Consider the following 15,742-nt stretch of genomic DNA (forward strand, 5'->3'; position numbering starts at 1 on the left):
GGCACTGATACTCTAACCGGTATTTTTCTTGAACGAGTATTTCAAGAATGTCTCACTTATGAAGGCGAGATGGATTATAAGACGTATTTGGATTCCGTTTTAGCATTAGAGAATCGGCACGAACCTCAGTCTTCATTACCTCTTTCGAATTCTCGACATTAACAATCGTGGTTACTTGGATACTTTTTGTCTGAATTATTTTTTCAGGGTATGTATTACTGTAACATAAATTTTGTTACAGTTTCTGAATCAATTTCACGAAGTGAAAAACGCTAAAATATTTTGTAGGCGATACAAGAACAGATGACAATGCATGGTCAAGAGCCCGTTAATTTTGAAGATGTCAAAGATATTCGATATGGTGAAGCCAGCAAATCCGTGTAAAATTACGTAAGAAATTTATAAGCATATATACGGTGGAACGCGCGGCCGTTCGTCTTTCTTCGGAGCGCTTCGGGCTATACGATCTCAGCGAAATATTTTTCTTTATTCGTCTATAGTCGGTAGACAAGATGTTTCGTGGTAATTTTGATGTTCGATGAAGATTATTATAGTCAATATTCTATTGTTGCATATAGTCATTATAATAATGGTCATTCAATCGTTTTAATTGTAGATCCACCGCAATATCAAGGTTCGTACGTACCGAATCGATTCGATATTAAACTCGGTCATCGATGGGACGGAGTCGATACAACTAACGGATACGAGAAGAAGTAGTACGAAGCACAAAATGCAAAAGTAACTTTACAAGAAGATGCTTATAAGTGGAATACAGCCAACACATAAGCCGACTCATATTCGTTTTTCTACTCTGATTTAGAAAAACGAACATTTAAAACGATGTAATATTATCAAAAATATAGTCACTATTATTTAAACTACGCAATTTGCAGAAGAAAATTGTAAGACTTTTATTTTCGTAATCGTAAAAATAGTTTTATAGCTGATTTGGTATAGAAATAAGCAACAAATATATGAATTATGAATATTTCTTTAATTAACATTCTAAGCGAATTTTACAAATAACATTTGCAGATAATAATAATAATACATAGAATAAATCCAAATACTAATGCAAATAATAAATAATTACATTAATTACATTAATTAATTAATGTAATTATTTATTTCAAAATTATTAAGGACATTAGGCCTTTTAATTAATTATTGTAATTAATTAATTAATTAAAAGGCCTAATGTCCGTAATAATTTTTAACAATTGTCACATTCGGCTTCGGCCTCCCTCTAAACATTCTTCTACCACGATAACTACGATGATAGTTACCGTGGTAGTGACCGCCACCACGATTACCGCCATCACGACTACCGCCACCTCGACCACCTCCATCACCACCATCTTGTTGACCATCACCATCTTGTTGACTACGGTCATTGGTATCTTGCCTTGGCGCGTCACGATAATGACGGCGGAGGTACCATTGGGCCCGGCTACGCCCACGTCCCTGTCCTCGTCGATTTACCGCTGAAATAAAAGAAAATATAAAAATATAAATAATTACCCAGTGACATACTTGGCTGATAATCAGTGAAGTTCAACTAAAAAAGGAAGAATGTTTGAGCATTATACAGGGTGTCCCGACCTTTTCTGCAAATCATTTTTGTGTAGATAGAGCGAACTAAACTGAGTCCTCTAATTATATTGCAATTTTCGCAATAGTTAATAAGATATTAATTACTAAAAATTGCAAAATATTAGTATTGAATAATTTTTTACTCAAATACTATCAATTTTACAGAAAAACTGCAATAGACAAAAATTACTTATTTTCTTCTCATAAAGTTCTGAAATTTTTTTCAGAATTTTTTATCAAATTTTTAGTACTGCATTTTCTTATTTTTACCAATATGAGAAAATACGGTATTAAAAAATTCTGGAAAAATTCTCAGAACTTTATAAGAAGAAGATAAATAATTCTCTTGCAGTTTTTCTGTAAAGTTGATAGTATTTGAGTAAAAAATTATTCACAACCAATATTTTTCAATTTTTAGTGATTAATATCTTATTAACTATTACGAAAATTGTAAAATGGTAGAGGACTTTTCGACTCAATTTAGTCCGCTCTATCAACACAGAAGTGATTGATAAAAAAAGGTCGAGACACCCTGTATAACTAAAATACTGATATTTGCACGTTAATTTCAATTTTACAATACCATATTCATTGAATTTAAGAACAAAACAAAGTTAGTTAGATCACATAATAAAGATTAGCTACGTTAGGAATCTCACATTTAATTCACTGATTACCAGTGGCATACTTGGCAGAGATATCAGTGATTATACACTGATACAGAGAATAATAGGTAAATATAATATACCATTCACTTCTTGCTGCTGCAGTTGTTGTAGCAACTGCTGCTGAAGCTGCTGTTGCTCCAAAATGGCATCATACGCTTTCGATCCTCTTTCTGCTGTCGAAGCAGCTCCTTCACCATGCTCTCCACAGATTCCTTCATAGGAGTATCCTCCTCCAACAACATCCGCTCAGCAGCATCAGAAATTTCTTCTGGAAAAACCAAAAAAATGTAACCATAAAAATGTAGACAGAAAACCGACGTGATTTTCGTATCAAAATAACGACAAATGAAAGAGAATACTGCATAAATATGCGTATAAAAATTGTGTAATACTTACTCGACATCTTGGCCAAGCGTCAATCAATAACACGAGGTTGGCACAGAGTGAAGTTGCACATCGAGCGTGGATTGTCAATTATGGTGGGATCAGAAAGGTGAAGCGTTGCACAAGACGGAGTGGGGAGGAGGGAATTTTGACAACTAAAACGCAATAGGCAATGCATGGCAATACAAGATCACATTGGCCATGGAAAATTGATCACGTAGGATATTTGTAACCGTATATACGGTGGAACGCGCGGGCGTTCGTCTTTCTTCGGAGCGCATCCGGCTATACGATCTCAGCAAAATATTTTTTTTTATTCGTCTGTAGTCTCAGACATTGCACACGAGCTTTAACATTTTGGTTCCAATCCCTGGGGCAAGCGTAGGAAATTTTCGAGCGCATGTACGAGCGATCGCGCGGGCGTTCGCCATTATTCGGAGACGTTCCGGAACCACGATCTGAATCAATTATTTTTTTTTATTCGTCTGTAATCTCAGACATTGCACACGAGCTTTAACATTTTGGTTCCAATCCCTGGGGCAGGCGTAGGAAATTTTCGAGCGCATATACGAGCGATCGCGCGGGCGGTTGCCATTATTCGGAGACGTTCCGGAACCACGATCTGAATCAATTATTTCTTTTTATTCGTCTGTAGTCTCAGACATTGCACACGAGCTTTAACATTTTGGTTCCAATCCCTGGGGCAGGCGTAGGAAATTTTCGAGCGCATATACGAGCGATCGCGCGGGCGGTTGCCATTATTCGGAGACGTTCCGGAACCACGATCTGAATCAATTATTTCTTTTTATTCGTCTGTAGTCTCAGACATTGCACACGAGCTTTAACATTTTGGTTCCAATCCCTGGGGCAGGCGTAGGAAATTTTCGAGCGCATATACGAGCGATCGCGCGGGCGGTTGCCATTATTCGGAGACGTTCCGGAACCACGATCTGAATCAATTATTTCTTTTTATTCGTCTGTAGTCTCAGACATTGCACACGAGCTTTAACATTTTGGTTCCAATCCCTGGGGCAGGCGTAGGAAATTTTCGAGCGCATATACGAGCGATCGCGCGGGCGGTTGCCATTATTCGGAGACGTTCCGGAACCACGATCTGAATCAATTATTTCTTTTTATTCGTCTGTAGTCTCAGACATTGCACACGAGCTTTAACATTTTGGTTCCAATCCCTGGGGCAGGCGTAGGAAATTTTCGAGCGCATATACGAGCGATCGCGCGGGCGGTTGCCATTATTCGGAGACGTTCCGGAGCCACGATCTGAATCAATTATTTCTTTTTATTCGTCTGTAGTCTCAGACATTGCGCACAAGCTTTAACATTTTGGTTCCAATCCCTGGGGCAAGCGTAGGAAATTTTCGAGCGGACCGCGATCTTCGTTTGAAACTGGACGTACATTGCAAATTTTTGGACACATGTATATATGCGTGATTTTCTATTGTCTGTTATTTCTATGTGTAGTCACCTTTACTTTTCGCTCCAAAATCGCTTCAAATTTCAACCACATAAAATTTAAAACTAAAAAATGGGTCTACTAGTTCCTATGGTGTCCCCTGCATAATTATGTATAAACAATTTTTTTACATTTCACCAAACAGGTTTTTTTCAAAAAAAAAACAATTATTGGGAAAATTATTCTTTTAATTATTTTTCTAATGTTTTCTTATTATTACTTTTATTAGACTAAAAAGTAATTTTACAAAAGAAAAAAACATTTATGAGCATGTATAGATATATATTTCATATAGTATTGTTTATAGTTATGAATATTCATACATGTTTATGTATATCTATCCGTATTTATAAATATTCATACACATAAAAGAATATTTTACAGAATAAAATTTCAGCAATATTTCCGCTATTTCATTGTAATACTGAAACTCCAAAGTAATACTGCTATAATATTGCTGTAATATCATACGATATACTACTGGTATACTAGGTGATTGATATACTAGAAGCTATTGTTATTCTTTTATTATAAAGAAGTTCGCGTTTTTATGTATAACTTAAATGTATATAATCTTAAGTGAAATTATTACTTTGACAATTATAGATTGTGTAATAAATTAATAAATAAATTCATAACAAATAATGATTACTTATTTATGAGCAGTAGGAAGGTGTGTTTGACACAATGATCTTTCAATATAATTTTGAATATTATAATGTGTAGAATAACATAATAATAATGCTTCACAACAATTCTTCGCAATTGTGTGTGTGCGCGTGTGCGCGCATGCATGTGTATATATACTATTCATACATTAATCAGCACAATGATTTAATCGAATGTAATATATTGAATATATTGAATACATTTTCATGTTATATGTCAAATTTTATGAATTCGTATATAACAAAAGAAAATTTTAATACATTATTCCATAGGATATATATAATACACTTACATATTTAATATTTAATATTTTTAACACTTATTTGTGTAACAAAAATTCGTCGATAATATTCCCAAATTTAATTTTTCGCCATACATTTGTGCCTCTAAAATTGTTAGTCGGTTTTTATAAACTGCAGCCAAAAAATGTTTCTTTTCTAAATTATTGAAATTTCTCATTTTAAAGTTGTATAACTTATCAACTTTTATTTGTATAACATTTCGATGCACAAAACCTTCGATACCTTGAAAACAGTTTTATGAAATAAAACAATTATATTATTTTATGAATACAAAAAATTTTTTTTTTCTTTAATTTCTTCTATTTTTTATTAATTTTACAATATAGTATAATTACCTTTATATTCGTACACTTGTATAATATCATTATTTTCTACGAAAACAAGTAATGTTCCGAGGAATTCATCCAAATTTAGAATAAAAAATGATTTTGGTTGACGTGCTTTTATTGTTTGCAGAATTTTTGTTTGTGAAATGTCATTTTTGCACAACTAGATAAAATAATATGATTAATACGCTATACAATACAATTACATAACACATAATAATACAGCAAAAGTTTCAGTTTTATGGAAAGAAAATGTTTCTTTGTAGTATTATCCTTTTACAATAAATAGTTATTATCGAATTATAAAATAAGCTACATAATAAAATGAAAATAAAAATTATTTTTAACTCACATATATATAATCTTGGCTGACTTCTTCATTATAGTGGATATACTCTTCTTTTTTATTAATACCTACTTTAAAAGTCAGTACGCTGCCACAACCAAAACAATTTTTTAAACGTGTGTCGTTTAAAGATCTTTCTTGCAAATCATAAGATAAAGATTGATTAGTTAGTACAATAGGATCGTTATTTGAAATCAAATTTAATGTCTCATTTTTGTACGAGGTAAGAGTCTTTATATCCAATTGCATATTAGATGGTGAAATTTCAAGATTCTTTTGAATCATTGCTATAAATCCATCTTGATATAAATTCATAATGTCTGTGGCATTACCAAGTTCTAATACATGCTATGAGAGAAAAAATAATATAGAACAAATTAGCAGAACTTATTGTTTTAAGAAGAATTCAATATACATTTTGCGTATATTTTTTTTTAATTTACACGTGTGCCTACGCATTATAATAAACTTACTACTATTCTATTATTTTCCAATTTCCATAAATTGCTAAGACTTCTACCACAGGTTTGTTTTGCAGTTGTAAGCAAGTATAAAACGCGATTTAATTTAAAAAACGTCCATTGATCAATTAATCCAAAATCGGATACTTCATCGATCACTTGAAAATCAGTTTGAATATATAATAGAAGTTTTATATGGCAAATGTTGTAATTTATTAATATATAATCCATATCATTTATTTCGACAGTATGGATGTTATGAATGTCTCCATCAAATTCTTGGATTTTTAAATAATCAAATGTGTTAAATTTATATATCTGTTTTATAGCGTTGCATTTGAGTATATTCAAGTGCAATGCACACACGTTATTTAAATCCTTCTGTAAAAGATATAATTATATTTAGAGCATAAACAAGTGAGAACGTTGGATTCTTGTACAGAACAAACTTAATAATGTAATGTTACTACATTGCAAAGAAATTAATATTAATTTTTAAATCTGATAAGATTCTTATTATTAATAATAAAATTTTTATTGTCAATATTAATTTATTTTATTATAAATACTATAATTTTCTTACATATGTTTCCTCGGTAACATGATCTATTTCAGGATGTTCTCTTGTTAATGTTGATGATGCGTCAATGATATTAATTTCATTCAAGAACTTATTTCCATAAACGTTCTTTTCAAAATAGACATTTCCATGCACTCTCCACTTTCCAGATATAATCTGTTTTGCTTTGTTCATTGTCTTTATTACTGCTTCTTGCCAATTAATTGGGCTTATTTTGTTTAGAAGACCCAAAACTATGAGATTTTTATCAAAGATAATTGGAGTTTTGAATATAAAGTTTCCTAAACAAAAGTTATGTAAATATATTATTTAAATTATTTTTTATCGTTAGAGTTGAACAAAGGTTATTCAAACGTATTCATGCTAAGTGCTACTAAATACTGAAAGCTGATTCGTATATACGATGTAAAATACAAAAAGGTGATGTATGCACGTGCTAGGCATTTAAACGGCACTTGAAAATTTTATGGCATTTATAAAACTGATTGTCTTATTTCTCAATTTCTACCTGTTAGAGCGTCGTTTGCAGTTGAAGAAACAATACTCGTTGGTTTAAAATTATTGATTAAATGAGCATTGAAGTTATGGTACGCATAAATGTTTCCTCGTATCTTTATATATCCTGTAATATTCTGATTACCATATGTCTGTAAATGAAACAAATATAACCTTATTATATGTATAATTTTAATTTTAACATTAATTATGCATTGGAAGAAACAAAAGAAGAGACTGAAATAGTATGTATGTCTAAATAATCTATATTACTTTATTGGAACATCTTCAATATCTTATGTTTTATTCGCCAAATATTCCAAACGATAAAAGTTTTATTTTAATTTTACGTTCATTATACCATGAAGGTGTCCGCATAGATATCTTCTATATGGTAGGTATTAATTTGTCCTGATATCTGAATGTTTCTGACAATAATATTAGTACAATTAAGTTTATCGATCATAATAAACTGTCGCATATTTAATAAAATCAACAGATTCATTTGTAAGTCATTAACCTGCATGACTTTTATATTTGTCTGGAAAGTCACATTGTTGAGTGTTATTCGTGCTGAAATGAAAAACAAAATACTTTTTCTATGCTTCAAAATTAAATATTTAATATATTATTTTTGCTATAAAAAAAGAGAAATTGTAAAATTATGTAACACACTTTTATAAAAAAAAAAAAACTGTTGAGTAGAATTTAAGTTGCTTAAAAGGAGAAAATTTGCTACAAATTATTTTGTAAATAGATATAATTTTACAAAATATTAAATAATTTTTTACAAAACATAAAAATTCTTTGCAAAGCATGCAAATAATTTAATTTTATGAAAATACGACATTGATTAGAAATCGATGATTATTTACTTGTATACTTTTCTTCTTACATATTTTTATTATTTCTGAATGAAGAAGCCTGAAGTTATTATTTATTTGCTTTTACGAGCATACATATATACATTTATACTAATATTTAAAAAATCGATAATTACCTGGAAAATATTTAGGTTTATTAAGGGCAATAACATTCTCTTGAAAGTCTTTCATATCAACTTCCATAATGGTATATGATTGTAATTTATTTTTTACTACGAGGTTTTTTCGTAGATAAACATTTTCTCCGAACGTAACTTTGGTATTAATTGAGAAAGATTTATTGATATAAACAACATTTTCATAAAATCTATATAAATCTAAATTGTTTAAACTGCCGTCGATGTTAAATACATTATTAAATGTAACTGAATTTTTAAATAATTTTAGTCCCAAAATTGTAACATTTGTATCATTTTTAAAGATTATGGTCTTGAAGAAACTGTTTAACATTAATCCTCGAATCGATCCACTTACATTCAATCTTGTTACAGAAACAGTCTCAATGAAGTAAACATTACCACGAAGAGCATAAGAATTATCCTTATCTTTAAATCTATTTGTGAAATTGCTTAAAAATACAGAATTTCCAATCTTGCCAGTTGTATTAAAATTTCTTAGAACCGTGACTGAACCTTAAAGAAAAAGAAAGAAATTAATTTTGTTATTATAAAAAGACTACAAAAATAAAAAAGAAAAAATTAAGACAAAAACCTAAATAAATAATTATAAAATATTATATATACATAATTAATAAAAGTTTAAATAAACATACAAATAGATTTTAATCTTGTAATGATGTCACTTTATATACATATACTGGAGAATGAAAATAACACGTTACTTATAACGCTGTTACCGTTACAAGTTACTTTTTCTAGTAACGGACGTTATTCTGATAACGACGTTACCTTTTTTTTGTAACTGTAACGTAGTTACATTATTTTGGTAATGGTAACCAAAACAGTTTCTTTTTATCGTTTACAGTTACTTTTACACCTTTATTTTTTATATTTTTAACATACTTATATGACATAATTTTGTATATATTTAACTTTTGGCCGGTATTCATGATTCGTTCTTAAATAATTTTAAGTAATATGCCTTAAGAAGCTAATACGGCTCTGTGATTGGTTTATGATATTTTAAGAATGACCAATTAATAACTAATGACAAAGCTGTATTAATATAAGGACAAACTTTATGAATAACAATGTTTATTTTGATGTCATGTACTACAAAATTTATAGTTAAAAATTTCACTTCTTAACAGCGAATTGTGTTTCAAAACCAAAAATTTAATTGACGCGTGGTTTATAAAACCAGACATGTATACAGGGTGTCCCATAATTCATCAGAATTCGTAAACAGGTAGAGCGGACTAAACTGAGATGGAAAGTCCTCTACCATTTTACCAATTTTTGCAATAGTAGGAGATATTAATCTTTAAAGATCACTAAATACGCACGTCCACCCGGCCTACTGACAATGAGTGCCTTCCAACAAGCGACACAAATGACACGGTGTGACACAATGGATCATTATATCCTTGTTGTTTGCCAATGTTAAACAAAGATGACATGATCACTGTGTCGCGCTGTCGCTTGTTCGAAGACATACATTATCAAGTGTGTGCCCATTGCTAGCTCGGCGCATGGGCCGCGGGGAATGGAGATGGACTGGCAAGGCTTGAGAAAACGCGGTATTAAAAAATTCTGAAAAAATTCATAGAGTTCTATGAGAAGAAAATAATCAATTTTTGTCTCTTGCAATTTTTCTGTAAAGTTGATAGATTTGAGTACAAAATTATTGAAGACCAATTTTCAATAATTTTTAGTAATTGATATCTTGTTTACTATTGCGAAAATTATAAAATGGTAAAGGACTTTTCTTCTCAGTCTAATCTATTTTGCTAATGCGAAAGATCAATCGTTACTTATCAAACACCCTGTATATATATATCCGGTTATAAATTATTTTTAATGGGAAAGGATATTTTTTACTCATTCTATCGATGGTGCTCAATGAACTGAATAGTTTTCCATTAGAATATCTTTTCAAAAATTCAACTATTGTCGGGATATAAACCAACATAAGTCAGACTGAAAGTTTAAAACAAATTTTTTATTATTGCAATAAATGTTCAAAATGTTCGCCATGTTGATCTAGACATGCCTGCAGTCTGCATGGAAAGTTTGCTTCTTCTAATCTTAAATCGTTGTATCGCGAAAAATATTTTTTTATTCTTTTTTTCCGAAGCGGTAGGACATTGAAAGTAAGCTCCTTCACTCTTCCCCAAAGATAATAGTCCAAACATGTGAAATCTGACAGGGAATAACGCAGGACCATCTCTACCAACGTATTTGTTTGGGAACGTTCTGTTGAGCTCTCGCCTCGTATCTCAATCAACATAGTGAACAGTCTGGCTTATTTTATACTCTACAATAGTTGCTTATTTGGCTTATACCCCACAATAGTTGCATTTTTGAAAAAATAACGCAGAGTTATTCAGTTCATTGAATACACGACGAGTAAAAAATACTCCTTACCATTAAACAAAATTATTTTATTGATAGTATGAAAACCAAGAACATTTAAGGTTACTTATACGGAGAGAATTTTTTCTTAGAGTTTACCCTGAAAATATGATAATTGTGGGACAACATTTGTATTTCAAAGAATTTTGATGTAAATCTCTCTCATAATAAAATACAAAGTATAAATAGGTTTGATTAATTTTACTGAAGTGCATGGTAACAATTTTAAAAATATTGTATTATACCATAACTAACATATTTTCAGGGTAGATTTAAAAAAAAATTCTCTTCGTGCAAAGTCGTCAAAGTATGTCCCCCTACTTATCCTACAACTTTGATAATAGATATCTTCCCCCTATCTTTAACCGTTTTAGAGAAAAACGTGGTGAACTTTTTATCAGACTCACCTCCCCCCCTCCACACACACACACAAATTTACTCTGAAATATTAGATATGTATATATATAAAGCTTTAGCTCATTCCGAAAAATCCTTTCGCTTCTTACAATTAGTTACGTTTTTACATATCGGTCTATTGTTATTATTGTCATTATTATTTATTGTTATTGTTATTATTATTTACAACCAGAATGGCATTTTGGTGACAAACAAAATTTATGGTTATTAAAGCATTTTCCGGTTATCATAATCAGAAATTATGCTTGGCCTCACCAAAATATCATTCTGGTTAGACCTTCTTGTTGGCTTAAGTAGACTGTTTTCCTCTGTGATAAACAAAGAATATTGTAAAATATTTTTTAAACTGATCTTAGCATTAAAAAATAACGAAAAAATAACAAGTCATTACTTTTTAAGTAACGGTAACGGTAAAGAGTTTCTTGTGAGTATCAGCAGCTATAGTAACAGTAACTAGTTACTTTTTTTATTTAATAATGAGTAACTGTAACTAATTACTTTTAAAAAATATCTTTCCATTCCCTGTTAACTACGATAGCAATAAGCAAAAGTGTATATATATATATAATAAGTACATTTAAAAAATATTAACTTGTTAATTTTACAATAAATGTATTATAAATATACTTTTAAGTGTCATTAATAATATAAAGATAATGCAAATATATTTGAAAGACTAATGTACATTTGTAAAAGACTTCTTAATAAGTTTAATATATGCAACATACCATTTATGACAATTGGCCCTTTTAGCATCTGCTTTTCATTTAGATCCAAAATATGGTTTACGAAATGTTCATTTATAAATTGTACTTTTAAAAATTCGCACGTAATATTATTCAATATTTTGCGATCTATAAATGTAATATTTCTATCGGCTTTCTGAACAGCATCACTGATAAACATAGATACGTTTAAATTATTTATAAAGCCAATTACTCTCAAATTTTTAATCGATACATTTGTATTGAAAATGACAGTCGCCATGTTATATTCCTTATAAATATCAATAATATTATTGTTATTAATTGAAAATGCCATTATAATTCCTGTTACTTCTAGATTTTTTATCGATGCATTTCCGTTCAAAATGTCATTATAAGGTGATTTTGCGTGTGTCGATAACAGATTCCACATATTTAAAGGTATTGCGTTAATAATTTCTGCGTCCAAGATGTCAGTTTCCAATTTGTCAATTATTAAAGCACCTGTTAGATTCTGCTGCGTATAGGGTGTTAACACGCAGTTGACCAAATCAATGTAGTTGATTCTATTGATTATATTAGGCAAGATCTCATCAATCATTAATATCGAAGTCGTTAAATTCTCGAAATACCCTTGTTGAAAAGTTTTATTTAATTTGTCAAAGAAGGTAATTTGTGAGATAGTCTGCTTTATAGTATCAAAAGACAAATTATCGATAATAAATGATTTAACAAATAACAGTATTTTATTAAAGCAACTAGAAGTTATACTTTGTTCATAGATTATATAATCCTCTAATTTCTTCATGATGCCAAGAGTAACATTTTCAAACATGATATTTGCTGATATTTTCGTTAAATCTGAAATTAATAAAGTGAAATGTATTGCTGAAATACAATTTTTATAGAAAATTTTATGCAAACTGGATACATTAGCGCAACTTTATAATTATTAATAAAATAAAATAAGACAACGGATTAATGGGAATTGGCGCTGTAATAATTGCGCTATTATTATCTTTCCATAGACGGTTCGGCTAATCTTTTAGCCATCATTAGTATCGAATTAAAGAAAAAACATGATACAATTTGTCATATGCACAAACAAATTAAATATATCATAAGGCGATCCATCACTCTCCCATGCAATCCCATACCAGTTAGACAGCTAGATCGTGCCAGTCGATTGATTAATCTTCAAAGACAAACATAATCAGGAATTTAAAACGATAAGATTAACATAGAAAAGTGATTGACTCACCTTCTATTGTTGATTTATAATTATTTTTAAACTATTCAATAAATTCAAGTAAACTTACACTGAAAAATAATTCATGAAATTTGAATAAATATTTGTTTAGATAGTACGAATGGGACCATTTACTTATGTGATAAATAAATATTTATTCAATTAAAAAGAATTACACCTAATAAGTATTGTTTTCAAATCAAATAAATATTTATTTTCTGTAAGCAAATGATTCCATTGGTACTATCTGAACAAACATTTATTCAAATTTCGTTAATTCTTTTTTCAGTATGTTTATGTTATCTATAGATAGATTAGAATATTTTTCATTTCTCAATTCTATTATAGAGAGGGAACGAAAGATGTATATTTTTAAAAAATATGTAATTTCTTTTTCGTAACAGCTTTATTATATGTAGATAAAAAATTTGCCTTTTTAATTTTAATAATTTAAAATCTAATAGATAATGTTTACGAACCTTTAGTCGATTACTGTACTTACGAGGAAACTGTTGATTAGTGTTTAAGGTTACGAATTCTGAAAAAATGTGATCATTAATTCGTCTGGATTTAATTCTTGTCGTAGATTTTACGTTGACGTCATTCCAAAATCTTTTATTTCCAATAATTACTGCATTTTTTTCAGTCTTTAATAAAAAATTGTCAAGATCCGACCACGCTTTAGCATTAATTGAATCTTTGAGTACAATATTTCCCATAATGATCAGATTTTCAAAACTAACATCTGATAAAAGCCTATCGGTTTCGTTAAGCAAATCCTCTATACCGCTTGCATTAATGCCTATTATATTTCCGTCAATCTGAAATTATGACAGAACTCTGGATTTATACCTAATTGTAATATACGGTTAACGAATCGTACCTGGAAGATTCCATCAATTTCTAGATCTTTAAACGTAGTTTCTTCATTAATAACTTCATGTCTGTTGAGAATAACAAAATCATTAATATCAATTTCATTTATTGTCTTGATGGTTAACAAATGTGTCGTAGACAAGTTAACGAAGTGCTTTTCACCCGTGACGTTGATAGGAAATTTATTTAGTTCATTCATTAGAATGTAATTTCTTGGATATTGCAAATAATTCAGATTTTTGACATTAGCTTTTTCGGCGACAAGCTGTTGAAAAAAATATTATCTTTAATCGAAAAAAGAAATTACAAAGATTTAAACTTGGTACACACAGAATGTTAATAAAAAATGATGCAATTGGTGATTATTCATAAAAAAACAAAAGAAAAAAGGACGTATAAATACTTTTTTTATTATTTCGTTAAAGGCGTTCTAGTTTTATATGTATACTAGCTACTTTTTTTGAAACTATGAATACAGTATTAAACCATGTATACAACATTACTTATTTTCTTATGAGAGAAAATTTGTTTTATTATCAAGATTTATATTGGACAACCTATCCCAATTCTTAGTGATAATATTAAGTTGTTTTACCCTTTCCGCAATTGTCTCTCCAGAAATAGTTGTCGATTCATCTTTCCAAATTATATCTTGCATCTGCTCCTTCCATTTAATGTTATTTATTACGGAAAAATTCAAGTGACCATCAACTTTTAATCTCTTTAATATTGAAAAATTTACGTCACTATAATTTTTGATTAGAAAATTGAACATGACTTTCTCCAACGGTATGCCATTTAAAGAGAAAATCGTTAAATTATTAGTGTCGATAGACGAAACAGATTTCTGACCGTTGATGCGATTTACAATACTGTTTTCTATGATCGAAATTGATGCGTTATTAATAAAAGCCGCAATTATATTTTTCGTATATAGAGTACCATTCACCGACAAATCTCCATTTAATTCAACATCTGGAGGTAAAGTAATTTTTGTCGAATTAGTCATACTTTTCAAATCTGATAACATTTGATCAAGCTTTGCATCTAATTCTTTTAATTTCTTTATATTTGATGTCACGTTTATCAATATATCTTCCATTTTCAAATTGATCGAACCAACTTTGACAGCGCTATAATTTACATGACTTTCGAGTATAGCGTTCGATACATTTATTTTTGAAAGATTCCAAAATCCTGTTATCACATTCTTAAAGTAACTTCGATTGAATTGTGTATCAGTCTCATCAAAGATAGCTTCTTGTTTTCGAAAAATTTCCTGAAAAGTTAATAAAAATAATTCAAATAAATGTACACGCGCACAGCACACCCACACGCACATGTGCGTGCGCATACACACACACACACACGCGCGCGCGCGCGCGCGCGCATACACAAAAAATCTTTATATATATTAATAAAAATGTATCTTATATAACTGCAGCTTATACAGGGTGACCCATTTTAACTTAGACAGCCAAATAACTCGAAACATCGCGATTGAATAAAAAAATTTTTTTAACAAAAATTGTTGGATATGAAGGGGCTGATTGAATTATGACCTTGACAATGACCTTGACCTTCATTTTCAAGGTCATTTGAAGATCAAGGTCATTTTTTTAAATAGAAAGCCCAATTTTTTGTTGAATATTCTTGTAGCTTATCTCGAGAGCTTTCCAAAACACTATAATAAAATATTTTTTCATTAAGTGCTTCTCGAGTTATAAGGCTCGAATGTTACAGTACCGCCGCCGACATTAGCATTACGCAAGGTATCCGA

At 30.0% G+C, this 15,742-nt stretch overlaps 1 protein-coding gene across 1 annotated transcript in view; it reads right to left on the minus strand.

Annotated features, from left to right (window-relative positions):
* Positions 1 to 5,100: 5,100 nt before the first annotated feature.
* The window catches only part of fs(1)N (female sterile (1) Nasrat), a 25,514-nt gene continuing 14,872 nt past the window's right edge, over positions 5,101 to 15,742 (minus strand). Inside the window, exons 8-19 of the mRNA XM_018502971.1 lie at positions 14,558 to 15,241; positions 13,970 to 14,227; positions 13,589 to 13,907; positions 11,862 to 12,698; positions 8,299 to 8,814; positions 7,660 to 7,871; positions 7,312 to 7,450; positions 6,807 to 7,084; positions 6,236 to 6,604; positions 5,769 to 6,110; positions 5,426 to 5,579; positions 5,101 to 5,312 (exon numbers count right to left, since the gene is read on the minus strand). Of these exons, the coding sequence (XP_018358473.1) occupies positions 5,101 to 5,312; positions 5,426 to 5,579; positions 5,769 to 6,110; positions 6,236 to 6,604; positions 6,807 to 7,084; positions 7,312 to 7,450; positions 7,660 to 7,871; positions 8,299 to 8,814; positions 11,862 to 12,698; positions 13,589 to 13,907; positions 13,970 to 14,227; positions 14,558 to 15,241 (4,320 nt within the window). The remainder of the gene's footprint in view (positions 5,313 to 5,425; positions 5,580 to 5,768; positions 6,111 to 6,235; positions 6,605 to 6,806; positions 7,085 to 7,311; positions 7,451 to 7,659; positions 7,872 to 8,298; positions 8,815 to 11,861; positions 12,699 to 13,588; positions 13,908 to 13,969; positions 14,228 to 14,557; positions 15,242 to 15,742) is intronic.

Source organism: Trachymyrmex cornetzi, unplaced genomic scaffold, assembly GCF_001594075.2.
Source record: "Trachymyrmex cornetzi isolate Tcor2-1 unplaced genomic scaffold, Tcor1.1 scaffold1521, whole genome shotgun sequence".
In the NCBI taxonomy this organism is placed as follows: Eukaryota; Metazoa; Arthropoda; class Insecta; order Hymenoptera; family Formicidae; genus Trachymyrmex; species Trachymyrmex cornetzi.